General features: G+C 52.1%; 11 protein-coding genes across 11 annotated transcripts; 6 read left to right on the top strand and 5 right to left on the bottom strand.

The window, feature by feature from the left end:
* Window positions 1–10: 10 nt before the first annotated feature.
* On the top strand, window positions 11–1,189 carry AYO21_00612 (hypothetical protein; the record flags this gene model as incomplete). The annotated part of the gene is made up of 1 exon (XM_022650602.1): window positions 11–1,189. One exon carries the CDS (start codon window positions 11–13, stop codon window positions 1,187–1,189), a length of 1,179 nt encoding a protein of 392 aa, XP_022517216.1.
* Window positions 1,190–1,955: 766 nt separating this feature from the next.
* AYO21_00611 (hypothetical protein) lies at window positions 1,956–3,044 on the top strand (the record flags this gene model as incomplete). The annotated part of the gene is made up of 2 exons (XM_022650601.1): window positions 1,956–2,382; window positions 2,437–3,044. 2 exons carry the CDS (start codon window positions 1,956–1,958, stop codon window positions 3,042–3,044), a joined length of 1,035 nt encoding a protein of 344 aa, XP_022517215.1.
* A 1,239-nt stretch (window positions 3,045–4,283) lies between these two features.
* Window positions 4,284–5,797, bottom strand: AYO21_00610 (hypothetical protein; the record flags this gene model as incomplete). Its single annotated transcript, XM_022650600.1, has 2 exons — window positions 4,284–5,258; window positions 5,321–5,797. 2 exons carry the CDS (start codon window positions 5,795–5,797, stop codon window positions 4,284–4,286), a joined length of 1,452 nt encoding a protein of 483 aa, XP_022517214.1.
* A 1,877-nt stretch (window positions 5,798–7,674) lies between these two features.
* On the bottom strand, window positions 7,675–9,414 carry AYO21_00609 (hypothetical protein; the record flags this gene model as incomplete). Its single annotated transcript, XM_022650599.1, has 1 exon — window positions 7,675–9,414. One exon carries the CDS (start codon window positions 9,412–9,414, stop codon window positions 7,675–7,677), a length of 1,740 nt encoding a protein of 579 aa, XP_022517213.1.
* A 587-nt stretch (window positions 9,415–10,001) lies between these two features.
* On the top strand, window positions 10,002–11,261 carry AYO21_00608 (hypothetical protein; the record flags this gene model as incomplete). Its single annotated transcript, XM_022650598.1, has 4 exons — window positions 10,002–10,049; window positions 10,109–10,189; window positions 10,255–10,552; window positions 10,606–11,261. 4 exons carry the CDS (start codon window positions 10,002–10,004, stop codon window positions 11,259–11,261), a joined length of 1,083 nt encoding a protein of 360 aa, XP_022517212.1.
* Window positions 11,262–12,113: 852 nt separating this feature from the next.
* AYO21_00607 (hypothetical protein) lies at window positions 12,114–17,648 on the bottom strand (the record flags this gene model as incomplete). Its single annotated transcript, XM_022650597.1, has 5 exons — window positions 12,114–12,513; window positions 12,588–12,767; window positions 12,875–13,677; window positions 13,735–14,373; window positions 15,594–17,648. The coding sequence occupies 5 exons, from the start codon at window positions 17,646–17,648 to the stop codon at window positions 12,114–12,116; spliced, it is 4,077 nt and encodes a 1,358-aa protein (XP_022517211.1).
* A 570-nt stretch (window positions 17,649–18,218) lies between these two features.
* Window positions 18,219–18,968, top strand: AYO21_00606 (hypothetical protein; the record flags this gene model as incomplete). The annotated part of the gene is made up of 1 exon (XM_022650596.1): window positions 18,219–18,968. One exon carries the CDS (start codon window positions 18,219–18,221, stop codon window positions 18,966–18,968), a length of 750 nt encoding a protein of 249 aa, XP_022517210.1.
* Window positions 18,969–19,829: 861 nt separating this feature from the next.
* On the top strand, window positions 19,830–21,448 carry AYO21_00605 (hypothetical protein; the record flags this gene model as incomplete). The annotated part of the gene is made up of 5 exons (XM_022650595.1): window positions 19,830–20,624; window positions 20,714–20,808; window positions 20,864–20,985; window positions 21,037–21,182; window positions 21,242–21,448. The coding sequence occupies 5 exons, from the start codon at window positions 19,830–19,832 to the stop codon at window positions 21,446–21,448; spliced, it is 1,365 nt and encodes a 454-aa protein (XP_022517209.1).
* Window positions 21,449–22,126: 678 nt separating this feature from the next.
* On the top strand, window positions 22,127–23,928 carry AYO21_00604 (hypothetical protein; the record flags this gene model as incomplete). The annotated part of the gene is made up of 5 exons (XM_022650594.1): window positions 22,127–22,429; window positions 22,504–22,952; window positions 23,006–23,066; window positions 23,175–23,514; window positions 23,636–23,928. The coding sequence occupies 5 exons, from the start codon at window positions 22,127–22,129 to the stop codon at window positions 23,926–23,928; spliced, it is 1,446 nt and encodes a 481-aa protein (XP_022517208.1).
* Window positions 23,929–24,291: 363 nt separating this feature from the next.
* AYO21_00603 (hypothetical protein) lies at window positions 24,292–25,265 on the bottom strand (the record flags this gene model as incomplete). Its single annotated transcript, XM_022650593.1, has 2 exons — window positions 24,292–24,931; window positions 25,087–25,265. 2 exons carry the CDS (start codon window positions 25,263–25,265, stop codon window positions 24,292–24,294), a joined length of 819 nt encoding a protein of 272 aa, XP_022517207.1.
* Window positions 25,266–25,818: 553 nt separating this feature from the next.
* Window positions 25,819–26,838, bottom strand: AYO21_00602 (hypothetical protein; the record flags this gene model as incomplete). The annotated part of the gene is made up of 2 exons (XM_022650592.1): window positions 25,819–26,003; window positions 26,070–26,838. The coding sequence occupies 2 exons, from the start codon at window positions 26,836–26,838 to the stop codon at window positions 25,819–25,821; spliced, it is 954 nt and encodes a 317-aa protein (XP_022517206.1).
* Between the last annotated feature and the right edge of the window lie 831 nt (window positions 26,839–27,669).

Raw genomic sequence — 27,669 nt, 5'->3', positions numbered from 1 at the left:
TCAAGCCACGATGGCTTCTACAAGAGACGAAGCAAAGGACGAAGCAGTCTTACCTCCCGATGCCTTCAAATATCTCAATTCCATCAAACTTCACCAGCCCCAATTTCTCGGGAAAAGATTTGCTCGTCTCTGCAATAATTTCAAGTACATACCTCCTCCCGGCCACCGAGTGATGTTGTATAAGGCCAAACTTGAGCACGGAAGGATACTTAGAAGGCTAAAGAAAGCGTACCGGCTTCCATACTACTGGCATGGTTGTTTCAAAGAACTCCTTCAATGGCTTCACCGGATCGACTTCACTCAAGACAACCAAATTTATTTTGACAGATTTCTTGGCGAGATTATGGAAGAAACGGAATTTGAATGTTCAATACCTCTCCTTCAGACGCGAACCCATGAGTTTTTGCTTGTCTGGGAGTCTGGATTATCTATGATGAACACCCCCTACGCAACTAGGTCTGACGAAGAAACCACCTCTTACGAAAGAAGAACCTCTTACCAAGACACCAGCTCTGACGAGGAAGCCAGCTCTGACGAAGAAACTATCGAGGATAAGTGCGAGGAGCCCAGGTGGCTTATTCATGAGTTCAACCCAGCTCTTCAAGTAGAGCGCAACTCTGACACCGAAGAACCTATTCTCCCGCTGCGGTTCGGCCTCCCTGTGGGAAGAGTGACATGCTTTAAAAAGGGAAAGGGAAAAGACCATGACGGTTATAGTTCATTTCATCTGGTCTTCCATCCAGTTGACAAGAGCTTTTGGATGGTGGTGGATCGCTACTTGGGCTGGGAGAGGTTTGGTGAGTGTGGCTCTGATGTGGATGTGCATTCAGACACGCCTGAATACGAATATCTAGACAACAAAGAACGAAATATACGCCTACGCTTGCGACTTGGGAGGCGGAACAATATGGCGGGAGCCGAGGCATTCCGTTTGGGGTCAGCGGATCTTTGGTTCCCCAAAGGCTTGGGTCTGAGTGAGCTCGACGCCGGCAAACTAGTTTCTAGATCCGATCGGCGACCTCGGGGGCCGGCTGTTGACTTCTCCAGCCTTCCAAAGGTATCGCGGTTTCGAGACTCCGAGGCCCCGCAAATTCACATCGCAGAGGACTCCAGCTTCCAGAGCTATCTTGCAGAAAACGGAGTGGTGAAAGGACGCTCATGGCTTAGTGTGTCACCATTGCCTGCCTGAGAGTCTACGCATCTGCAGCATGGTGAGAGCTTTCTTCAAGTGCAAGCCGCACGAGGCTGCAAATCAAAGTCTAGGCACTGTTTGACTGGAACAGTGTCTCTAGACAAGTCGGTTCCACAATGGCCCCAATGAGTCAAGTTAGTCTAGAATCCCAGTGAATTGGTGCGAAGTACTTTGATGTCAATTAGAAAAGAACAAACTCTTTGTGCACTTAAAACAGATCAAATGGAAAGTAAATGCTCCCACCACCAGTACCCTTTGAGGTTGTCTTCCATATTTCGGGAAGGAAATTAATGCTCTCAGACATTTCACTTGAACATATCCCGGGTGCGACAGTTTCCCGTATCTGCTATGAGAAAAGTCCGTACCCAGGGGGCTAGGCCCACGATTAAAGGGGTGATTCTCAACCTACAGCTGACAGTGAGGCCAGAAGTTGAAACATTCTTTCAGCAACTTCCGAGTCAAATTACTCTGGGACAAAGCCTGCTGCATCAAAAATTTCGATGGAGACTAGAGACCCGGATCAAGATCTGCATGTCGAAGCTGTGAGATAAGGTAGATGTCTCATCCTAGCCACCACTTCAACAAAGCGAATGCTCAGATAATGATCGTGAGCTGTCTCACGATAGAACAATGCTCATACTTGAGCCATGGATGGTACGCTGTATACAAAAGAAGTGCTCCGGCGTCGAGATGTGAGTGTTCTACAACCCTTCTCATTATCCTTCGCATTATCATTATCATTATCATTCTCGTTCTCATCATTATGGCTGGTTCCTGTTCAGAGAGCATTATCAACTCGGTGGAAAACTTTTGGACGACTGAAGGCAATGGCCTCTCCAACGATGAGAATCTCAAAATCCTTACCGCGGGCTTGAACAATATGTGCAGCATTGCCAAGTGTGCGAACGATCTGATTAGAGATAATCCTGGCCTCAAAGAATACTTGACATACCGGCGACTAGTCAAAGTCCTCGATTTCGTTTTCAAAGGAGCACAGTCACTCAAAAACAATGCCTCGAAGTCGGGTTTTTCAATAGAACACCTGTCAAACACTATCTACGGCTTTGAGAAGGTTTTGATCCCTCAAACAGCTATCGCTGAGAGCACAAACAACATACCCAACTCGTCAGCAATTGAGCTTCTTCTTGAACTGTTCTACAAGGCTAGCCCAGAGGTGCCTGAAAACATATGTACGTAATCGGCAACATTATCATTGACATGTCTTGGTGACTGATTGATTATAGATGAATTCATGCTGGCCTTCGAAGCTAAATTCGGCAAACACTTCACAGAGACAAACTGTTGCGGGTTGCCCAGAGTGGTTTTCATATGCTTTCTGCCCCGTGGCGTGATTATCGCAGCTTCCGCACCCCAATGGAGCTTATCCTTCGAAGTGCCGGGACAAAGGAAAAGCAAAACGGAAGAAAAGGGATGGGAGAAAGTGAATGAACATCTGAAACAGATGCGGAGAAAGCGCTTCGGATTGTTCTCGAAAAAGGCAAGAGGAAACTTCGCAAAATTGAGGGCAGCGTGGAGGAGATGGAAGAAGGATCGTCGCCGAGCTATGAGCAGCGAGCTGGAACACCGACATTTCACCGCCTTCGATCACCAAGGGGCACAAGGAGGAGCATTCCACGTCCTGAAGGGAGCCGGCAGCATCCTCAAAATCTACGAACCGTGCATCAAATGCCGCCACTTATACCGGTTTCAATATATCGGCCAGAAAGCCATCGACGACCGACATAAGGACAAGATACTATGGCCCTATAACAGTTGCGCCGAAGATCTATGCCATGATCTGTTGGTAAACAACAAAGCGTCAAACCGGAACTCGGATGAATCTCTGTGCTGAACACAAGCAGCCTTCGACCAAGCCTCCCTCTTCATCACAACCAGCCTTCAATCCCTTCCCGATTGTGGTCGTTCCTCTTCTTCGCCTTCTCGTCCACACTCCGCAGTGGCCTTTCATCAGCCACCAGAGACTCTGCGCCTGTGGGCAGCTCCTGAACATGACATGTCAACGTGGTGAGCAAACGGTTGTTAAAATAGGTTAGTACATATATAGCGTCACTTAAAGTGTGGGCCGGGACTAGTGGGATATCGGTACATTCCTATTGGTGCGCCTTACATAAGAGTATGTTAGCGCCTTGGCATATCGTGCCATCAGATAGCCGAGCGCTGGTCGCTCCCTAGTTAGCTTCATTCAAACATTCAAAGAGTTTCTTTCGTGCCTACGACGATTCCTACCCCTGCAAGAGAGCAAGTCCGTTTCGTCCCTCAGAGTTTACTCCTTTTCCGTGAAGATCTCCGGAAAGTATACACAAGGTAATGTGCAGAATCATGTCTTTACCGCTTTGGGAAGACTAGCCAGGGGCATTGGGAAGGCAGGCAGAGCTGAAAGGATCTAATTGACTGGCCCTTTCTGAAGCGGTAGACCTATACACTTAGTCCCCACTACTGCTTATCAGACCCTGTATACTTCCGTAGTGGCTAGTGCGCCAAGGGAATATGGAAGATGTAGAAAAGTCCCTCAGACACCTCAGTAGCAACTCTCCCCACAGCGATACGCAAAGAACCCTGGCCATGATGCAAAAGACGATCCTGTACGAGCAACGGATAGAGAAAGACTCTGGCATCGAGTAGTCCACCAGATGGTTCTACCTTCGACGCACCGTAATGGTCATCATGATTTTCTGCTGTCAGGACTTTGTCGGGTTCGCCACGAATACCACATACTTGTTTGAGAGAGTTCAACATCACCTCGCAACCAGCATTTGACATCACTATTGGCAACAGCACCCTGGGCCTTGTCAGTGCCTCTCTCTCGGCATTCCTCCTCCGGTACTCTGGCCGTCGAAGTGAATTCGTCGTCGGCGTGGGTCTTATCGTTATCCTTTAGACACTCACTTCTTCTTGGGCCTGGTGGATTACTCATCTTCGCGAAAGGGCGAGAAACAGCCCTTGTAAATATCATCCCACTGATATTTTCCGGATTTGGACCTCCGTGCATCCAACAGCTCCCCCCCCCCCCCCCCCTCCAGCAGTCATCCCCATGATCCTTCAATCTGAGCTTGAGAGCAGCCAGCCCGCCTCAAAGAGTGTAGCGGAAACCAGGTGTGTCTTGAAGAATTTTCCCTTCCATCTCTGCCTTTTTGTTTTCGTTGCGGAAGATGGCGACGATAAGAAGGGTCATTGCGATGCAGATACTCATGGAGGTTAGAGACGCATAGATACCAAACAGGTATCGAGGATAGTCCTGTTCCCGGAAGATCAGAGACCCGGCGATGCCTCCGAGGCCGGAGAATCCGGTCTGCAGTGGGACGGCGATGGCTCGCTTGTTTGACTGGGGGATATTGTTGGCGAGGAACGCGATAACTGCGGGGATCGCGCTGTTGTTGCCACAAATCGCAATGAAGAGCCCGGTGAGCTTGCAGCCAAGGTTGTTTCCAAAGGCGATCATGATCAATCCGACAATAGTCATGACCATGAAGAAGATGATGAATGGCGAGCGGTGCTGAACGCGATCGGCTACCACCGAGGCCGCCACCGAGCACAGGACCGCAAGCAGGTAGGGCGGTGTAACCAAGATCTGACTGAGTGCGGTGCTGTATCCCAGGCCTTTCAGGATGGACGGCGTGAAAAAGGACAATGAATATGATCCGGTCGCAACCCAGAAGAACAAGAGCGCGAGACTCCAGCACTTCCAGTCACACAGAGCTTCCATCGTTGACTTGAACGACACCCGGTCGGAATACACTTCGCCACGATCCTGCTGGATCCGGTCCTGGATCTGCTCGAGCTCCCCGGACTTGAGCCACTTGGCTTTTTCCGGAAACTCGGTAATGTACAAGTAGATTGGGACGGCCAGGACGGCTGTGACAAGTCCGGGGATGATAAAGATCCAGCGCCAGCCGCGGAGTCCGCCCGCACCCTCCATCTTGCTGAGGCCGTACGAGAGGACACCGTTGAATCCGTTGACAGCAGCCCCAAACACATACCAGACCGCCAGCCGCTGTTGTGTTTCGTATCGCTTGTACCAGCAGGTAATGATGTAGATACAGGCGGGCTGCGTTAAAAGTTAGTTCTCTTGATGCGAGTGGCGAAGCGAGAGACAGTGGTTAATCCTACATTGAAGCCGCCCTCGAAAAATCCAAGCAAGATTCGAACGCCAATGAGCTGCTCGTAACTCTTCACGAAGCCGCAGCACATGGCGACGACCCCCCAGCAAAATATCATCCCCGAGAGCAGTTTGCGGGTTCCCACCCAGCGGAGGACTGAGTTGGTCGGTATTTCCACCAAAATGTAGATTGGGAAAAAGACCAGGGCCACGACCGAGTACCTCGATCCCGTCAGGACGAGATCCACGTCCATGCCAGCGACTTTGGCCGAGGACAGATTTGTCCTGTCAATGAGCGACAGGGCGTATAGAATGCACAGGAAGGGCATGACATGCAGGTCGATGCGGCGCAGGAGCTTTTTGTCCGGGACAGATGTGCTGGGAAGACCCTGCTCTTTGGAGGCCACGTCCTCGTCATGGATTGTAGAACTGGTCTGGACCTGGACGGCCTTGACTTCCGCGCCGTCGGTGGGATCCAGCGCAGACATGATTCAATATCTTTGGCGCGGGTGGTATGGGTTGGAAAGATATGCAAAGAGGCATACAACAGTCTGGAAACTAGGCTGTGCGAGAAAGTGTCTGCTCAACTGAAGATAGAAGACGCCGACGATCTGGGGTCCGGAGTAAGGAACCTGGGGAAAGCGGATGTCTTTAACTATATATCCCAGACCCTACAGCACCTGGCATAGCGAAGGGCCCTTTCCGTCGGGTCCTTGACAATTGGTGTTAAGACCAAAACTGCCTTTGAATGCCAAATTGAACCGCACCCGCCCACTACCCCGAAGCATGGCATTGCGCAGATTTGGCCGAGGGCCATTCGTTCTCGGCCCTTTCGCATACGCAGATTGACCCGGAATGTATTGTACCGAGGGCTTGGGTCCTCTGTCAGCCAAGTCCACGTCGTCGAGCCTCTCAAGCAAGGGATTTCCCACAATGAAGCTCAGCCTCGCCATCACATTCAAACCTGGCTGTTGCTAGCTTTCCTTTGGTTTGTTTTTGGCTTGCCTTTGACGTTGTTTTGTCTGAGATAGGAGAATTATCTGTGACTGTGCGTTGATTCTCGTCCCGGAAACAAGTTTCTCAAGCCACACCACCGAACACACGAGTCCGAGGGCAAAATATTCAATCAGGAATCCAATAGTCGGTGTTTCTTTCCTCGAAGCCCTAAAGTGAGCTCCTAGTCTCACGGTCACTGGGTGCTGCGCCGACTGCCAGTGGACTTCTGCCAGTTAGCAGCACGAGTTTCGTATTTCCCGAGGGCCCGGCAATGATTCACAGATCCATCCTTCCCTGGAAGCCCATACAGAAAAAGGTTTGACCATTGTTTGGGACCGTCTGGTAAAGGGCATACCTACTAGGTTTTGGGCGAACTCGCCAATCTAATATGTTCCCGAGACCCGGGGGAGGGGGGAATCACTTGGGGCGGCGATTTCAGCGGCGATACCCACGGCGATTTCGCTCACCCATCCTAAATCGGAAGGGTGGCCCTCTCCGCCAATCATATGGAACAGCATGTCATCACTGTCGATACGGGAACGACGCGCAGTCCGGAAGGAACATCAATGTCAGGAGGTGTCACAAGGATAACTTATAGCACAGATACCATAGGCACACCAAGGTAACTCGATCCCTATCAGAAAGCTGGGCAGGAAGAAGTAGAATACTTGCCAGGGACCCCCCTCCGCTATCAAATTCGCGTTGGTGTTTGTGCAGATACCCGACAGGCCACGCGCCGCAGCCCTTCGCCACAGTCCTCTCCGAAACAAGTCCGGGACCTTGCATAAACACCAAGGCTGGCTAGATAGATAGACGACGACTTAGGCAGACACCAGCGAAGCTAAGGGCATGGTGAGAATAGACGGATTTATGTTCAAGAGAAACGAGTGCTATCTAAGTTTTTCTTTTTGGTGGCAGATTCTACCTAACGGGATTCCCTGGAGCATTCGCAAAATCCAAATGACGAGGAATAAGCCCTACTCATGTATACTCGGTGGACTGATGAATATGCTCAGATCACATATTCGTGGTTAACCATTCCACGTCCTTGCTGAGGTAGGCCACAAATTCAAGACGCTCGCTCACGCAAGGGAAACCCCCAGAAATAGTGTGGCAGCTTTTCTTAGTGATCGCGTCGTGTCTTGACTCCAGCGTCGCGAAATGCCATTTCTAGGACGACCGCATCGTCCCGCAAGGGGTCCTTCTCACAATTGACGAGGTATGTAGGCAGGAAGTGCTTGTGAGTATCAGTCGCAAGCGCGGTCAACACGGATGGATCTGTGGGATCAGCCCCTGTGCATGCTGTATGTTGCGCACACACGCTCAAGTTGACTACGCTCTCAACCCCTTTCCAATCCCTCCAGTCGGCCTAGGCGACCGATGTCCCGTTTGTCAATTTCTCGTTGGCGCTCATGAGATGTGCAATTCGGGTCTTGTCCACTTCGTGAGTAGGGTTACCAAGATACCAGGTGAGGTCGCCGCCATTCTCAATCTCGGCGACATGCATGCCGTTTCCGAGGAAGGCGAAGGGATTCTCAGGTACCGAGTACTCGATGTCGTAGTCCTCCATCCGGGGCGCCTCGAGGAGTTTCAAGAAGTGTAATCGTGATCCGGGCCACAATGCCGGCTTTCCATCCTTCTTGCCTCCTTTGAACCAGGACGTGCACGGGTCGGTCCACACAGTCCGCTTGAGAAAGGCATCAGCGTGGGACAAGAACTGGTCCGTCCTTTGCAGGTTGGGCCTCACGGACGTGATGTTCTCAAGCTGCATTTTCTCCAGAATTTGGAGGGTGTACTCGCAGAATTTGTGGATCAGGGGGAAGAATGACCCGTGCGCCACGGGGAAGTATGCGCCTCCTGAAATGAAGTAGTTGGGCACGCCGGCCAGCCCGACGCTGAGGTACGAGGGCACAGTCTCCCGTGTACTCCAGAGCTTGCCCATATCGACGCCGTTGACCAGAAGAGGGGTCCGTGGCTTGAATGTCGTATCAAACCCGGTGGCACAAATAATGACATCGACGGCGTGCTCGTTATCATCGGGGTCGAGAAAGCCATTCTCCGTGATGGTGGTCAGCTCCTGCGTATAGGTTGTCGTCTTTGGGCCGCACAGGGACTGTAAGTAGCCATAACCCGGCGTAGGGCGCCTACAGCCGACGGAGAAGTCTGTGGGCACGATTTTGTCCCGGATATCCGGCCGAGACTGGAGGTTGGTTGTCATATAGTCGTGGCAGAACTTGAGAGCGGCTTTTTGTTCTTTCGTCCCGTTGAGGATGAACCCGAATCGTCTGTTGAACGGCTCTTCGACCATCTTGCGGTAGGCCAGGTATTCGTCTTCGTTGCTAAAGATCTGTTGCTGTTCCGGAGAGTATGCATAGTTTGCCCCGTCACTGCGAACAAACTGCTGAGAGAATGTACCGGTGATCCAGATCTTGCTGCGAACCCAGGTGTATATCTTTTCGACGCTGTCGTATATGCTCGGAATGATCTGGACTGCACTACTTCCCGCGCCGATCACAGCCACCCGTTTGCCCGTAAGGTCAACGTTTGGATCCCAGGCGGCGGAATGGAGCAGAATTCCCTTGAAGGACTGCAGCCCATTGATGTTGGGCCATTTCCACTTGTTGAGCACGCCAGTGGCATTGATCACCACATCTCCAGATTCTACCCACCTGGAGCCGCTCTCCAGATCTTGAACCTCGACTTCCCAGCGTCCAGCCTCATCGGTCCAAGACATAGACAGGACCTCGTGGCGCAACTTGACGTACTTTTCGACGAAATGATTTTCTCGCTCGACTGTCTTGAGGTAGTCCCATATCTCTGACGCTTGCGACCAGTAATGCGACCAAGGTGCAGGCCTCCATGGATATTGGTAGACCACGGAAGGGACGTCGCAAGCACAGCCCGGATATCTGTTCTCGAGCCACGTGCCTCCAATGTCATCGTTCTTCTCAAAGCAGACGATGTCCAGCTCCTCCCCCTTTTCCTCTGCGAGTTTGAAAAAATTAAGACCGGACACGCCCGCGCCAACCACGATGGCCTTGAGGCGTCTCTTGGTACCGAAGAATTGTTCCGTGATATAGACGTCCTCTGATGGATTTGATGGGGACATGGTGGGTGTCAAAGGCTTACTCGGAGGGGGGGTCTTCTCCGTCTGGCCATTACAAAATGGCGGAACAACCTCTGCGTCTCCCATGGCCTAGTACGGACACGGGCGAAGAAAATATAACGGTATGGTGTAGACGGTTGGAACTCTCGTTGGGCTGAGCGACGCGATCCAATCCTCGTGTGAAGGGTGATATTAGATAAATATCAAGAACAGCGTTCCGCCCTGTACACGGCCAAGGAGCTAAAGGCGGTATGAGGATATAACTTGGCCCGAGGGTCTCTCTCTATCACCCGTACACAGTTTTGGTGTGGATCACCTTGTACCGTTAAGTGTTAACCCGGAGCAGCCCGAGGTATAGCAGAGGTAGTAGAGCCCGAGGCCCAAGATGGCGACCTACCAACAAACTACGTACGAGCAGGGACATTGTAGAGGGTTGCATTCTGGCTCTCGCGTTCCCAGAAGGGAGTCAAAGAACCCGACCTGGTACCTAGTACATAATACACTGCTCTTGTTTGCTCCATTTGGGGTGACTTTGTCAGTAACGACATAGAATTTCCTCCCCTATTTCGAATTGATTGAAACATCTCAAGATGTCAAACCGGACGATGCGCGCAGTCGTCTTCAAGGGACCTTTCGAGGTACGAGGGGCGCGCGCGCAGAATGTCTCAAAGTAGCATGCTGACACGCCTACGCGCAGGTGGCTGTAGAAGATCGACCGGTACCAACGCTACAGGATCCTACCGATGTCATCTTGAAAGTCACGGCCACAGCATTATGTGTAGGTCAAGTGGATACAGGGGCCAGAGGAAGTCCCTGAAAGGTGGCTAACACGAAGCACATCAGGGATCTGACCTACACTACTACCGTGGCCATGTCAACATCCCCCCGGGCCTGATCTGTGGCCATGAATTTGTCGGTTCGATTGTCGAAAAGGGTGAAGACGTCAAATCATTCGAGATCGGCGAGAGAGCTGTCGTCCCGTTCTCGACGGCTTGCTCGCAGTGCTTCTACTGTACACGATCTCTATCCGGACGGTGCACCAAGGGCCAGATGTTTGGCATGCCTGGAGGGGTCCCCGGTGGACAAGCCGAGTATGTCAGGGTACCACTGGCCGACACAACCCTCTTCAAATCTCCAGACGGTAGGTATATGGACAATCCTCGCCACCCTTGCTCTCTCGTTGATGCTTTGAAGGGGTCGACGAAAATCTACTGGTGTTGATGGCGGACATCTTTCCCACCGGCTATTTCGCCGCTTCCCGCTTTTTGTCAGACCTTCGGCCGGACGAACGAGAAGATTTCACGGCAGTGATCATAGGATGCGGACCAGTGGGCATTTGCGCCATTGCCACTGCTCTCACAATGGTGAAGACGGTCTACGCCATAGATTCGGTACCGGAACGATTAGCTGAAGCCGAAAAGATCGGTGCCATCGCTCTTGCACTGGACGACCAACCTGCCGACAAGATCCGGGCTGCCACCGGCGGCCGTGGTGCTGACGTGGTAGTGGAAGTCGTTGGACGCAGTGACGCGCTCATGCTCGGGCTTGACATAGTCAGACCATACGGCAAGATCAGCTCGATCGGTGTGCACACGGCCACTCTGGAAATTCCGGGGTTGCTCCTCTACGGTAAGGCCGCCACCCTTGCTTTCGGTCGGTGTCCGGTGTCAAGTGTGTTCAAATCGGCTCTGGATGTGTTGATACGCCAGCAAGAGAAGGTTGCCTTCTTGTGTGGTAGGAAGATGCCACTGGAAGAGGCACCGCAGGCCTGGAAGGATTTCGAAGCGAGGAAAGTACATAAAGTTGTGTTTGACTTGACTCAGAACCCATCATCGGAAGAGCCGGTCTGATGTGTAAAAGTAGGGGACGGTCCGACACGAAAAATAGAATGCGTCTGAGATAGTGGTAGAATGCCTTGTCGATTCAAGTAGACAAAATATCATAGTTCAGTCAGCGCATCTGTTCAGTAATACCCTCACAACTCCGAAAGGTCTTGTCCTTCATATCCCACGCCTCCCCAATCCCTCGAGAGCCCAACTACACCAAAAGTGTAAGGTACCGGACAACCGGTACCATATCTGCCACTTAAGACCAATGAATGGCTGTGTAATCACCAAAAATCGACCGGGCGGGTCTTTACAAACCTGGACCAATAGCGAGGGATTGCCTTGACCCCTGACTTTGCGCAGTACCTGGGCAGCATCTGGGCCAGAGTTACGCGAACCCTATCTGGCGGTCCGAAGTCGGGACACCACGGATCTCGTCGTTGTCGCTGGCCGGCTTTATATTAAGGTACATCTAAGGATACCACATCAAGTTAGCCTAGCATTAAAGGGCTTCGCGGGGATGAAGCTGTACCTGTCTCCGCTTAGCCTGACTTAGCGTGCACGGTTTCTGAGAACTAGTGGGGATATAAAGCCAACCCAATGGGAGATATTTCCAGTGGAGTCGTGTCAGGTCTCTGCGAATGGTTCATTCGTCCTGAGAGGCGATCCTGACCCGTACGCCTGTGAACCGAATATTAGCAGCGGGGCTGAATGGCACTGGCTTCGGCCTGGAATTCAAGCGTGGTCCTTATCCACTTAGCCACTGTAATGGTGATGCGAAACTGTAACATCATTCTGTGCTGAAGTCCATTCGCAGTCCATTGCCCCCAGAGAGTTCAGCTGAGCTGGGGTTCGTGGTCTTCCCGTGTCATCCACTCAGATTATCGCCAGGGGGCGATTGGTTGGTTCCTGCTGCACGAAGTCCTCGACCCGCGGGATACGTCCCAGGACTAGAGCGAGACACTGGAATCGAAGGACCAACGAGTAAAGTTGATAGTTGGGGAGACATGTCTCGTCCTTCGGTCGTGGCGGCAATTGAGGATTCTGCAGAGACTCGGGTTCGCAGGAGCCGAGTGAAGTCTGCCTGTACCTTTGGGCGAGCACAAGAGTGTTTTTCAAGATGGTGGGGAAAAATTCTGTGGCGTCATAGAGGTCCACCATTGTCTTCGATAGCTGCGAGCAGATGGCGAGACTCTCAACTGTTGAGGGTTCAAAGTCTGTGGCTTGTTGGAGGTAAAGGTAGAAAATGGTCAGTGGGATGAGGACCACGATCAACCTAGAGCGTCGTCTCAATAAAACCATTTCTCGCGGACAAAAGACGGATGAGAGGGTGGTATGGCCGGCACTCACATGTTGGATGGTAGTTGAAATACCATCTGCTCATCCCGCACTTCTTTCAAGATCTCCATCATTGACTTGATCGAATCCCACAGCGCTAATCGAGAAGATTCGATGATCCTCCTGGCCCACGGTGTAATCAGGCTCCTCTCCAGGATGAGTGTGTTTTGGTACAGGATGGTAATGGCATATCTGAAATCGGATGTCAACAGCTGGCGAGAAAGCGGCAAAACGCAGTGCACCCGAATCAGTACAGAAGGGACAAAGGTTTGCACGGTGGCTTCTGTGAGTGGCCTTACTCATATGTCAACTTAGTTATCAACTGTTCCAGGCGGAGGAGGCGCCTTTCAAAATGCGGCAGAGACTCGTGCGGTTTCAGCTCGCAAAGTGAAGTGTTGTCGTACCTCCATTTACGATAGCGCGCCTCCATCTCTTCAACAGGCATCGGGTTCGATGGAGCTGGCGGTGTAAAGTCAGGCTTTTCTCCTATCAGTTCCAGCTGATCGGCAGTGCGCCTCCACAAGACCTTGCCCAGGTGACCGAACAAGACTTGCATCTCGATGCGAGCCACGAAAAGACGCGTCAGTTGCTGTTTTACAGCGGCGCTCAAGTACCACGAGAAACTGAAGTCTCGTTCGAAGTCTTTTAGTCCAAGCGTGTGCCAAGGCAAGGAAATGGCGTCCATCATCTTTGGGTTGCTCGTCCATTTGAGTCCCATGAGAGCACTCGAAAACCGGTGTAGCCAACATGCGCATACTCGATTCCACTCCGATCGTTCGGCAAATCCTGGGGTCGAGTTCTTCTGAGGCCACACGCCGACGCTCTCGATCGTCTTGTATGCTTCAATTATCCAGCGTTCATTCTCCACAAAGTGGCCTGGATAGGCCTTGAAGGTACTGAGCAAGAGGCAAATCTGAACTCTTCGCATCGGATCACTTTCGCAACCTAGTTTGAATAGGAACTGCACAGGCCCGGGACGAGTCAGCACACGGGTTGAAAAGCGGGTAGGAAATTGGCATACAGTCGCCCTAGAGTAATGTTCGTTCCGCTTTGCTCGTAAAGTCCGAATCTGAGACGGATCCATACCGCGCACTTTTGAGTACTGTGCCTGTGTCAGTGGCGGCACTCCTCATCACAACACCTGCGTGTCAGGACTCACCGGGCACGCTGCGAACATAATACAGTATAAAAGTGCTAGACTAATTGGAGTTAGTGGTCGCTCCGACGACTCATCTTCTGTGCCGTTCACCAGAAGGTAAAAGTCGCGTTCGTCGAGCAGAGGGAGCCTGTGGTGCACGTAGGTGAAATACAATTGTACCGACATAGAGATTTCGGAGATCTCAGGCAGGTGCAACACTCTTTGTTCTACCAGTTGGGTGTAGGCGTCGTCATCCTTGTGGCTCTCCATGACCCAGTCGGCAACCCAAGGCAGAGGGGACTTGAACACATGACGTCTGTGTTGAACAGGTGGCTCCACGGATGCTGGCGACAGTCCAAGCGGATGGCCTACGCTCATCGCAGCGGTCACAGATGGATCGAACACGTCTGTCAGATTCATGTATTGCTCCAGTATCTGCTCATCTGAAAACTCGTAGTCTAGAGCGGGCAGGAAGGAATCATATGACTCGGATAATATAGCCGTCTGTGATTCCGCTGTGAAATCATCTGTACTCAGCATACAAACATCGGTATTGTTCTGGACCTGAGACAATGATGTTTCACTGCGCATGTTGATGCTGGCGCGGGCGCCAAACGGTTGACGCACCGTGATCTGTGTTGTCTCAATGTCCTCGTCTGGCTGCACACTATCTTCAGAACGGGTCTGAGAGGCGTTCGCGGGCGATGCTGCAAGAGCTCCTGCGTCGGGTGGACCGATCTCTCTGGCTTGATTAATCCTTCGAGACGGATATGTGTTGTGTACTGAGTGGCCATCGGAGTCAGAAACCCTCGCAGAACCAGTTTTGCGAGTAGGTACGCCAGCTCCTTGAGATCGACGGGTTGAGTGCCTGTTGAGGATCGAATTAGATGCATCAAGGAAGGTCGACCACGCCCGCGACTGGGGTAGCGGCTACGTACCTTCGTGGAGCCAACTCACATATCAATCCATCTAGGGTGCAGTTGGTGCATGGCTCGGGTCTCTTTGAGACGGCATCGCAGCGCACCTTTCGGCCGCGGCACGAAAGACATGCTTTGGCAGAGCGAGGATTCCTCGGCCGATTCAGTCTCGACTCTGAAGCAAGTACAGACCACTCGGCCGAGGGCTGGGCCATAGTTCAGCGCCTGATATTCGATGTGGGTGATAAATCGATTCCAATGGCCAGCAACTGCAGGAAAGGCGCTATTCATATCATGCTGGAGCTGGCACGTGGCTGGTCGGCTGACCTGCCGTAAATCTGCCCCGCACTTGGCGCCAAGGCTCCAATCCGGGGTGAATGGACAATCACGGATGAGTTAAAACTGAACGCGACACTTCAATTAGCCAATGACCAGAGATGCAGCAATATTGCAGGGATGGTCTGCAATGCACAAGACAGGAGAATTGAAGACTTTGGTACTTCTGCCATTTGCTGGCTGAAGCAAAACGGAGTGATGGCCCATTCGCCAGCTCCGCGCCTACAGATCAGAGCGAGCTAGTCTTTACAAGCAGCCCTAGGAAATTCATAGCACCAAGACGCTAGTCTATATAAAGATTTGCCGAGGCCAGATGCAACATTTGCCGAAACTCGGCTATTTCTCACCTCTCGGGTCAGGAAACGCAACCAATGAGTGAGGATTTTGTCTGAGAACTATACTAACCCAATACAGTAGCAACGGCAAGAAAAAGTCATGCAAACACAACTGATGTGCGACAGGCGTCTAGACCGTGGACAGACCCCTTGTTAGGCAAGGTAAAGACGAATGAGCCACAGGAATTGACAATTCGTTTTGGTCCAGATGATTGAGACCCTGCCACCCCTGCCCAGATCAAAGCCTGGATGTGACTGGGCTGCTCTGTTCGTGACCAAAAGATCCACGTACCAAGGCCATGATCCGATTGCGGGCATGTTCCTCACCCTCACCCATTATGATCTCTTCGCTGCGCCAGTCGCTATTGAAGGTGTGCATGTTGAGCGGATTTTCCTCGTGTGCCACGCGGAAGAGGCTCGAGTAGACGTCACCGTCATAGCGCCCGAGCGAACTAGACAGTAAATAGTCGGGAATGTCCCAGGCATCCACCAAGGCAGCGGCGTGGACTCGAACAGTATCCAGGAGTGTTTGAAGCTGCGAGGACAGGCCCTCGAGATGACTAGGCAGCAACACCCCTGCGATCAAAAAATCAGCCGCTTGTTTCTCAAGTGTCGAGAGGGTGAACAGTCTGAACAGCGCGTGCATGACGTTGTGTGTGGTCTGCCCGAGCTGCGGCGTCTGGGTCGCTAGGGCGTTGTAGAAATTGGCCACAAGGACGGCTTGGCAGTGCGCGTTGCTCAATCTGTGTAGGCGAATAAGCATACGTTTCCACGGTGTTTTCTCCTCAATCCGCGCTTGGTACGCCTGGTGCGCGAGCAGGCTCGCTCGGAACTGAAATGCCGCCACGAGGTCTCTGTCGCAATGGAGCACGTCAAACTCAGGGACGCGATCTCTCGTTTGCAGGAAGTCCAGGAACGCGCGGTCTGCATCATCCGTTCTCGTGGCAGAAGGCTCCTTGACACACTTCTGCATGCGCTTAATGAGATAACTGGCCGTTTGCTGGGTGATCATGTAGTTATCGCCTTCCACTGTCGGTTTCGATAGATAGTCGTTGTTCAACGAGATTATACCACTCCCACCGCCAAATCCGTGGCCTCCAAGCGCGCGGCGGCACGTTTCGATCCCATCCGCGGCCAGCGTGGTACATAACGCCTTCAGTCCAGATGAAGCCGCATGCATCTCGGCTATTTTAGAAAAGTCGTTATGCTCTTCGATCCGCGCTCGTGTCGAAGAGTAGATTTCGTTCATAGCTTCACCTGTATAATGAAGAGCAAACGTTGTGGCTAGTAAAGGAAGCACTCTGATCTGAACCGTCGGATAGTTAAGCACAGCCTCTTCTGGCGCGGTAGGTGAGGCGTCCCGGTCGCGGAATTGTCGTCTTATCAGTGTGTATCGGACGGCGATGGTGACAGCGCGGGCCAGCACGAGCCGTGCCTGCATGATAATCTGCGCCCGTGCGTAGGTTAACGAGCCATACACGGTGGCCGGCTTCTCAGGCTTGATGTACTTTCCACTCTCGGTGACGCGGGAATACTTGGCCAGGAGCGCAGACGAAGGAATACGAAAGTTCTTGAAGAGCATGTAGCCGTTATCCATAGAGGCGTACCCGTATTTTGGCCCGATGTCGCCAATCACCACCCCTTCAAGGGGCTTGTGGGTTTTCATGTCGCGGACCTGGACGATGAACTGATGTGGTCCGTACGATTTCATAGTCCCATTCTCATCTGGGAGCATTAACTGTGCGACGACGACGGCATGATTTGCACAGCGACCAAGAGAGCCGTTCCACCATTTCGCTGCGGTCAGGTGAGGACTGTGAAGAACGTAATCCCTGCCTTCAGGGTTCCATCTGGCCTCGGTTTCGATCCCCCGAACGTTACTGCCATGACCAAGTTCCGTCTGGCCATAGCAGCCAACAATCTCCCAGTTCTCGATCTTAGGTAACCAATACGTCCTCTGCTCATCGTCACATTGCTGCCTCAACGATGCCAGGAACATAGTGTTGGAGAGCGCAAAGGGCGAAACCTCGTCCAGGAGATATTCGGCCACTCTATCATCGTCTTCGGACCATCCGTAGCGCCTAGAAATCCGCCTGAGTTCCTTTGCCCGTGCCAGACCTACGTGAAACCGCTCCGGCCGAGACATATTCAGGTTGTTCTTCTTTGAGAAGAGAGGGTGATTCTCCAGGACATCCACAATCCGCCTTTGACGCTCGCGGAACCCATTGCGGTGCAGAAGATGATGAGACAGTCGACCGACATCAATGTTTGTATTTGCCCGCTCTGCTGCTAAGATGCGGGGCGCGGGGGGTTCAGCCGGCTTCAGACTTGCTGAAAAGTCGGACATGATACTGGGAGAAGGCAGCGACCTGACAGATCGTCGTCAACTAAGAAGCATTGGAGGTATAATAGTTGACACTCTGGTGACTTGAGCGTGACAAGCGTGGACAGTGCGGACCTCGGTCTCCATAGACGTGCGTTTTGCCGGCGGGCCGCCCGGGGATCATCGTCGACGAATGTAGGATGCAGGGGTATATGCACTAGTAAAAGGCGGGGTTGAGGGGAGCGTGGAGCATCTGTCTGGGCCGGATGGTCATGATTCGTCGTCGGGGTTGTATGAGGGTCTATACCGAGTATAAAACCTGAAATCACCTCGGCAGAAGCGCACAAAACTCCGCTCGCCGGGCGGCAAATGCCAGGATGCCAACTTGAACGAATCACCGAAAGCCAGTGTGCCTAGGCTGTGGTTCCCAATGACCCCCTCCAAGAGTCTAGCGTCTACAGCTGCGAGAGAGATGCAGAAGGCAGCTCCCTCACATCCTAGATGTCTGACTCTTCACACACCTCATTATTTTACCACCGTTGGACGAGTTTCTCATTCAGTTCTGAAGGTCTTTATCGCCGCAGCGTGCAAAACATGACTTCCCCGCTGCCCAAATGGAAATATGTCTCCATCGAGCTTGCCGATAGTGCACTTGGGGTTTACGTGGTTACAATGAATAAACCTCCAGAGAACCGACTAAATATCGAGAGCGCGCAAAACATCATCTCCGCCCTTCGATACATCGAGAAGGTCCTGCTGGGCCCCGACAAGCCGGGCGCCGTCGTCATCACCAGCTCCAGCGATAAATTCTTCTGCACCGGCGTCGACCTTGAAGAAGCCTCGCGGGATCCTGCGTCTTCGGCAGATGGATTTTTCCCTTTGCTCGCAACCCTCCTCGATTATCCATATCCGACCATCGCCGCGATCACCGGCCACACCTTTGGCGGAGCATGTCCGTTCTCACTCTCCTGCGATTATCGGTTGATGAACCGGAAAAGAGGGTTCTTCTGCATGCCGCCTGTAAATCTAGGCCTGCATTTCGATGGCATCGGCTATCTTCCCCGGCTGAAGCTCGCCCCCCAGGTGGCGAGAAAGATGTTGTTGGAAGCACACAGATGGACGGCGGACACGGCCGTTGTGGACGGCGTCATTGACGAAGCGGTAGAACCCGACCAGTTGTTGTCACGAGCGGTGGAAAAGGCCAGGGAGATTGCTCCGAGGGCTAAGATGGGAGTCTATGGCCTCTTGCGGAATGAGCTCGTCGGCGAAGCATCGCGTCAGTTGCAGCAAATGTCGTATCGTCACCACCGGATAGCGAGCCAGCCGGTCCGGGCCAAGATCTGATTGATCAAGTGGCTCAATACTTGGGGCCCATGAGTCAGAAATAGGCGGCTGCAGGCAGTTGAAACAGCGTATTTGAATATTAGTCTTACCTCTCATCACGTGGCTTTAGTACTAGGAACAGTGGCAGGAGGCCTTGGGTATAGGCCCCGTTATCCTGGGCTACGCACAAGTCAACCGCCGGGATTGGATCATTACGTCCCGAGTCTGCGGCGACTAGATTTTCAAGCCGCGGGGTACCTCTATGTAGCTCGGCATTTTCTATAGCCACCAAATATCGCCGCTTCGCTTTCTTGGGCCAACAATCTGTTGGTTGTTTTGATAAGCTGCAGTACTCCGCAGCGTCTATATTTCTATCGCTTTATCGACTTTCCGTAGATTCTCCCGTGTTATTCAACAGAGTATTCAGTTTCTTAGGTTGTTGATAATCCAGCGTTTGACTTCGCCTTCACACTTTGACGGTTGTCCCTCCTGTTACAAAAATGGTGACAACAAACCTAGATCCGGCAAGCTTTGACCGAACAGATTTCTTTCCACCACACGAGGGAGAGAATGTCCTTCCTCATGATCTGCTGTTCCACAGGCTGTACTTTTTGGCCCTCAATCAAAACACGACAGCAGTGAGGGACCCTCACAACAATCACGAGATCAGCTACCACCAGCTCTTTAGCGATGTCGTGGCGGCCAGAAACCACATTCGCCAGCAGCTTACGGCTAAATCGTTGGAGATGATTCGGAGGGGAGATGAGATATGTGTGCTCGTTGTCGCAAGAGGTTACGAGTTTGTCGTTGCGTTCTTTGCTGTGATGTGCCTCGGGGCCATCGTTGTGCCTCAAAGTGAGCTCTTCAAGTTCACCTCCCATCATGGATCTTATGGCAGAAGCTAATAGTGCACAAGGTCCTCACATCTCTTTCGAGGAACTCATCCATGCGGCCAAAACCTCACGCGCACATGCCACGGTGTGTTCCGCACGCCATGAGGACCTGTGCCGAAGTATTACTGGTAGCCCGGGCATTGAAAACGATTACCGCGTTGTGCTTGTGGATTGCTGTATCAAGACCACGCCCACAGACCTGCGCTCATTGGTCTTTTCTTCCGGCAAAGCACCTGACCCGAACAAGCCAGGTCTCATCATCTTCACCTCCGGCAGCACGGGTCGACCCAAGGGAGCAGCGATGAGGAGATATAACGTCATTGCGATTGCTCTAGCCGCAGGATGGCGGAATAACATCGGACCCGGCTTCACCAGTCTCCAAAGCCTCCCTACGCACCATGCTACGGGTCTGATGGTCAACACGGTCCCGACCCTCGTAGGGGGTGGCTGTGTGGAGTTTACGAGCGCCAAACTGGACATACCGGATCTCTGGGATCGGATCCGGCGTGGAAACATCACGTCGTTTTCCGCCGTGCCGACGGTTTTCATCCGCCTCCTGCAACACTGGGACAACGTCCTCATGGAACTTGATGTTAAAGAAAGAGAAGAATACCGCCGAGCACTCTGTAGCATCGACCAGCTTCATTGTGGGTCTGCGGCGTTGCCTGTCCATGTATCTCGAAAATGGGCCACGCTGTGTGACGGTCGTCACATTCTGGAAAGATACGGCGGAACGGAATTCGGCAACCCTTTCTCAAACCTGAAGGGAATGACGTTCGTCCCAGTAGGATACCAACTGAGTCCTCTAGCTGCTCCGATCTGAGGTGGAGGGGAAGAAGAAGAGAATCCAAAGCTGATGCTGTATGATATTAGGGCTCGGTCGGGATCAAGAATCCGGGGACAGAATCATATCTCGAAGGAGGCGATCAGGGAGAGGTCCACGTCCGCTCTCCATTCATGTTTTCAAAGTATGCCCTCCCCCCCATTGGTTTAATCTTGATCATATATAACCTTCGCTGTCAGGTACATCAACGATATCGAAGGGACTAGGAAAGCCCTTACGGATGATGGATTCTTTAAGACTGGGGACATTGCGGAGAGAGTGGGAGACCTCTATTTCCTCAAAGGGCGCAGTTCTGTGGACAGTAAGCACGGTGAATATCATAAGGTCACTCCGAGCTGATGCGTCTCCCCAGTCATCAAGTCAGGCGGGTACAAGATCTCGGCCATTGATATTGAGCGCGAGATCTTGGAGCATCCGAAAGTTCAGGAAGTAATCGTGGTTGGTGTCGATGATGCAGAGCTTGGTCAGCGGATAGCAACGGCCGTGGTTTTGAAAGAGGTTGGTCCCTCTAATGCTTTAGGGAATCCTCCAAAAAAAAAGGCTAACCATGGTTCCAGGGGCAGCAATCACTCTCGTTGCCGGATCTACGAGATTTCTTGAAGGACAGATTGTCGTATTACAAACTCCCCACGGTTCTTCGCGTCGTGCCCGAGTTGAAGAAGACCAACACCTTCAAGGTGCCCAAACTATTACTGAAGAAAGAATTGTTTGAGACGGGCCACACTGACCTTCAGTATTGGAAGCGGGACAAGGCCAAACTGTGAGAGCTACGTGGGTGGAATGGGGGATCAACGCCATCTAGAAAATAGAGAGCAATGCTAGTGAGGGCTTCCCGCAATGATTCCAAGCCACCACGCATAGCCTAGACATTTCTTTTGCAGACTGGCACAACCTCTCATGCCAAAAGGGCTTACAGCCTCGTAGGTGGGAGCATACAGAGGTAGACGAGGCGAGCGAATAATATCGGGTCTTGGCCAAGGACCACGCTAACTCGATATGACAAATACCTCGGGCCGGTGGGCTCGATCCCTTCTTTGAACCGTGGGCCGCCATCGCCTGTGAAGACCACGCCAAAATGATCACCGGCGATTTCAATGCACCGCAGGCTAGGGGCTAAATTCGAGTGGTAGTTACGCTCGTATGGCTAGGGATCGTGCACAGGGCATATCATGGCATCTGGAGTACATACTCGAGGCGTTGGATCGAACAATGGCTGACTTGAACTAAGATTTTGCCCACATCATTTGACATACATATGGCTGACTGATTCCGTCGAGTCCACCCTTTATTAGTGTGAACATCCGGTCCGTATTGTGTATAAAGTAGCAAAAGATTCCTCTCCGTTCCACACGTATTGAAAACAGTGAGGAAAAGCAGCTGGTCCATAATTCAACCACTGCGCTCTCCTGGCTTCTTTTGTAGAGAGATTCACGTATACGACCATGAACGGTACCACAGAGCTCGATGTGTTCAAAAACTACTGCAACACGATTGACGGAAAGCTGAGGAACACGTCAGCAAAGCGACATGGAATAAACCCCGCCACTGGCGAAGCGCTTGCAGACGTCCCAGTCGCGACGAAAGATGACGTTGATGACAGCGTCGAAGCGGCCAGAAGAGCTTTCAAGACTTGGTCCAAGTTACCGTACGAGGAGCGGAAAGCGGCCGTGGAAAGTTTTGCGTCAGCCATTGAGCAGCTGGGCGATAGTTTGACGAGGCTGTTGACCATCGAACAGGGCAAGCCGGTAAGAACGATCGGAGACTCCTGCCGGGTCCGCATTCTCTTTCATGATTTTCTGTTCTGACAGCCCGTTTTCAGCTGGTTGTGGCTCGCTCTGAGCTCCGAGCAGGCGTCGATCGAATGCGGTCTGCTGCAAAGATACATATCGTAGACGAGGTGGTTTGGGAAGATGAGAGAAAGCAATGCATTTTGCGCTACGTGCCTCTGGGAGTTTGCGTGGGAATCGTCCCCTGGAACTTCCCCGTCAGTCTCGCGTGCCAGAAGATTGCGCCTGCCCTGATGGCGGGCAATACCATGATCGTGAAGCCGTCGCCGTTCACGCCTTACTGCACCCTGAAGATCGGAGAGCTGGCCCAGCGCTTCTTTCCTCCTGGCGTGCTGCAAGTCTTGAGCGGCGACGACCAGCTCGGCCCCTGGCTGACCGAGCATCACGGTGTCGACAAGATCAGTTTCACCGGCTCGACGGCCACGGGAAAGGCCATTATGCGCAGTGCAAGCGGCACGTTGAAGAGAGTGACACTGGAACTGTGAGTTTTGTTTCCACCTTTTCGGGCTAGCGTCATTAACGTTCGAATCAAAGTGGAGGCAACGATGCTTCGATCGTATGTCCGAGTGTCGACATAAAAGAAGTAGCACCAAAGGTGAGTCTTGGAGGAAGTGAGAGGAGAAAAGCCCAGTTCCCTTCGTGTGCTTTGTGCAGACGAGTGGACGGAATCTGTTGAATACTAACTCCTCTATTGTGTTATTAGATCGCCACATTTAGTTTCGTCAACTCTGGTCAAGTCTGCCTGGCCATCAAGCGCGTGTACGTGCATGAGTCCATTTACGATGAATTTCTCGAGGCCATAGTCGCATACACCAAGACCCTACGGAGCGGTGATGGCCTGACGGAAGGGGTATTCGTGGGCCCTCTGCAAAACGACATGCAATTCCAGAAAGCACAAGGCTTCTTGAGCAATATCCAGAAAGACAACCTTCATGTCGTCACAGGAGATCCGACAGCCGTCGAAAAAGCAGGCTATTTTATCAAACCCACCATCGTTGACCGACCGTACGAGTCGTCTCAGATCGTTCAAGAGGAACCCTTTGGTGAGCAGCAGACCTTGTCTTCTTTTTCGCTATCTCTTCTGCGCTTTCGGCCTGCGAGTGACCCCCCAAATTCGACGTCGCGTTTTGTACTCTGGCTGACATGGAACGCTGGTAATATTAGCTCCTATCCTCCCTATCTTGTCCTGGACGGACGAGGCCGAGGTCATTGGCCGGGCCAACAACTCCAAAATGGGCCTGGGCGCATCAGTCTGGACCCGGGATCTCGAACAGGCCGACCGCATCGCAGGGCAATTGGAAGCTGGCAGTGTCTGGATCAATAGCCACATGGAGCTCAACCCGATGGCGCCTTTTGGCGGACACAAGCAGAGTGGGATTGGCTACGAGATGGGCACTCAAGGCCTGAAGCTGTATTGCAACACGAAGACCATTTTCCGGCCCAAGTCGCAACCATAACACCTAGTGTATTGGTGACAAAGCTCAGACGGAATATGTGTCGTGTCTACAGTCAAGCCCATTCTCTATCACACGCACGTCTATTTCAGTACGCTAGGGTGTTGAAATGGATATGTCAAGATTATTGCTATGCCGCGTACCTGTTTATACTGTTTCCTCTTCGTCCAATGGTGAATTCAAGCCCACTCAACCGGTGGTCAGAACCCTCCAATGAAAGTACAATGGCACATATGGAGAACGAGGACAGCAGTAATAGCATTTCCGGGTCTCTTTGCGTAAATATTAAGACGTTCTCGGTATACCGCGGGAGAGAAAAAGGGTTAACCATCACTATCGTCCTAACACTGTCAGGTCTCGTAGTCATCAAAGCTTCGACCCAGTCGACTTGTTTGCAACTTTGGCGAAACGGCTCGTGGCCGAAGAAGTCGCGGACGACAGCCGGTCGACTACGCCCAAAGTCTCAGCCAAGGTCTGGGAGGCAAGCAAAGGGGTTTGAGGCGTCCGCATCAATGCCTTGACGCGCAGGACAGCATCGGCGCTGAGATCTGCGCCCAGACAGCGATCGAGCTCTTCGAGCACCCGACTCAAGAAGGCGTCTTCATTGCCTTGGGTGTCGAAGACCTGGTTGATGAAGCCCACACGGACCAGGTCCTCGCAGGAGATGCGCTTGGACATTAACAGGGCCTCGGCGGCTTTGCGTGGTCCCAGTTGCTGGATGAGGGTGACGGTCGATGCACCCTCGGCGGCAATGCCCAGCTTCGTGAACGGCGCGTGGAGGTAGACGTTTGGCATCGCGTAGACGAATTCGGAATGACAGACAAGCGCCGCCGAGAGTCCGATCACGGGCCCGTTCAGCGCTGTGACCAGCACTTTGGGGTGGCTGTAGAAGGCTTCAGTCACCTCCAGGATGTGCGACAGGTTGCGAAGAGTCTGTTGGCGCACGAGTACGCCAGTGGCATCGGTCTTCTCGCGTGCGGCTTGTCCGTCCTTCACATCGGCACCACTGAACGGAAGGCTCATCTATTAGCTGATCCGTCTGTCTCTCTATCTCGCCATACTATCATCAAATAAATCAATAGATTTTTTTGGTTTTTCCCAAGGCACAACTTTCGAACTACAGCATCTATGTCTAGGAAACCTAGGTAGGGAGGAACGTACGCGGAAAATAGTCGACCTTTGCCCACTAGCACGGTCGCAGTAATGTCTGGTCGCTGTGCAATATCTCTCATGGTCTGGGCTAGTTGGAAGTAGCCCTGCGAGGTCAGCGCATTGAGCCTTTTGGGGTTGTTGAGTGTGACGATGGCGACACGGCCACGGTATTCCACCGACACAGACATGTATGTGACCAATGTGTGATGTATGATTTATCAGAAGGAGGGTTATATCAGTCACTTGAACAAGACAAACGCTTGGTGTGAAGAAGACATGTAATCAAAGCAACCAGTGACCAGCACTCGAAATCCCGCCTGCCCCCGGTTTGACGACACTTGAATTTGTCTGTGTATTGATTTTATCGAAACACTATGGCCGAAACGGCGGGATTCATCGAGACTGGAATTCTAGGATCTTGAACAGATTCACCGAGGTGTTTCCTGTTTATGGATTCCCCCCAATCCCATTTGTTCCCGAATCCTGGCAGACTGGCTCCCCCCTACATATTCGGGTCTCCGGGCCAGATCGTGTTGTACCGCCGGGTATAGCATCTTGAAAAGGTAACTACCGTGGGCCGGCGAGGGCTTCCTCGCATGACAGCTAAAGTTGTGTTTCGGAAGGCTAGAAGGATGCAGGTTCTGTACCAACACAAGTATTCCCGAGACTCGGTGAAGAAGTCCCCGAACTGGTGGCAACCAGTGCAGGCTCATGGAGCCGGAAGCATGGCCGCCTCTGCGCTCAACCCGAGTCGACAAATCTCGTCCCAATCTCAGTGCTCGCCGCTTGTGCTTCTCCTCTGTCCTCCATCGTTCGTCGGCCCGTGCTCTGGTCTGTCGGTGCAATACCTCCTGTTACTTCGATTTTCAACACTAGGTATGACGCTCTCAGCGGGATCGTTAGAATCGAAGGGGCGGGGTGTTCGACTGGGAACTGTGAGGTCGGTTATAGTCAGTTTTGGTCACCATCGTTCAGATATGACTGGAGCTTACGTCTGACGCGTTCGCCATATTGAGCAATAAGAACCAGGGTTTCGTGATTCTTCTTAGCTCTCGTTGCCAGTATTTTGAGAATTCCCCCATCTTCGACAATCGCTCCTGGGAAACCTCCATCCAAAACTTTGAAGGAGATGCATTCCTGTGATCGATGGTCCGTAGGAGCTTTAGTTGTCCATTCCGCTTTCAACTTATCGAACGCAGTGTTAGCCGCCGGTCCGGATGGGACGAGTCTGTAGTATGCTTCGGCATCGATGTCCGCTTTAATTAGAACAAATTCGGGGTCCTTATCAATCGGAGACACTTTAGTTTTGATAACGGGACTGTTCTGATGTTGGGGGGTCGAAATTACGGGAATTTTCGGTGAGGCGCTGGGGAGATGATCCTTCGATTCTTTGCGAAAGCTGCGTTTCCTTCTGGCGTGTACGTTATGGATGATACACTTGATGGCTTTGTTAACGTTGCTAGTCGCTTCCCCTTGACTCTCAGCCCACGTTAACATGGGTCGAAAGAGAGTGTCATCTTTCAGTATCTGGACGATGTCGTTAATTGCCTGCTTATTGACCTTACTTCCTAGCTTCGCGTCAGGATCGATGTCGAGTGCGTCTAAGAGGTCTTCGATCGGACGGGTAAGAGAGTCGTAGTCGCCTGAGGTGCAGTGTAAAACACGGATGATATCGCTCAACTTCGGATTCTTGTCCAGTGCCTTGATAGTATTCTCTGGAGGCCGTGACCATGGAGTCGGTATAGGTGTCCAGGTCGCCATCGCCCTGATGCTGTTCTTGCTGATCGCTCCTTGATCCCTGGAAACAGTTACTCAATAATGGCGTGGTGGATGAAGACCGAACAGGACTGAAATGAGGGAGAGGTGAGAAATTGGTAAGATCTAAGTAGGTCTGGCAGAACGGCCAGATAAGGCCATTCTTTCCCATCCTTAACAACTTCTCCTTGGGTCTGTGGAGGTATACCGATTTACAACTTTACCTAACAGGGCTGGTATTCCTTATACTCGGTACATATTGTATTGCAGAACCACTCGAATGAGCCATGTTCAACGTCGACCGGGGTTTCTAACTAAAATGTCATCCCTCTGCGGACAACTATACATCTCAACTCGATTGGGGAACTCCATTTCAGGCATTTATTTTGTTCATGGGAATTTCCCCACGAAATCACAGAATTAAGCGATGCCATGCATGAATCCACTCTTCCATCCCTCCCTCGCTCGCTGATCGGCCTAATCGGCCAGCCAGCCGAACCGGACAAACTCCTGGGATCTGCATCGTGCCGCTTTTTTGACCGGTCATTGTCAATGACGTTTGGTCTCATTGTCATGATGCTGGAGGACACAGGCGCTTCTCCCTTCTTCGATAGGGAGGTACAGGTACTCGTTCGGCCGTTCTGGAAGTCGGGGACTTTGCGCGATTTTAGTACCCAAAAGCTGATGATATTTTCTTGGCTCGAATCAAAGAGGATATAGGACAGAGCACGGAAAACGGAAAACAGACGTGTCTCGATACAAGGCGCTGAGGGTACCTTAGTGGCCCGCCAGTCTTGACGAGTTGAAACTCCCGTGGGTGTACGTTGGTGTATTTAC

The sequence above is a fragment of the Fonsecaea monophora genome (genome assembly GCF_001642475.1).
Source record: "Fonsecaea monophora strain CBS 269.37 chromosome Unknown Scaff2, whole genome shotgun sequence".
Taxonomy (NCBI): Eukaryota; Fungi; Ascomycota; class Eurotiomycetes; order Chaetothyriales; family Herpotrichiellaceae; genus Fonsecaea; species Fonsecaea monophora.
The sequence above is the reverse complement of the archived record's forward strand: the minus strand, read 5'-3'. Positions and strand labels throughout refer to the sequence as shown.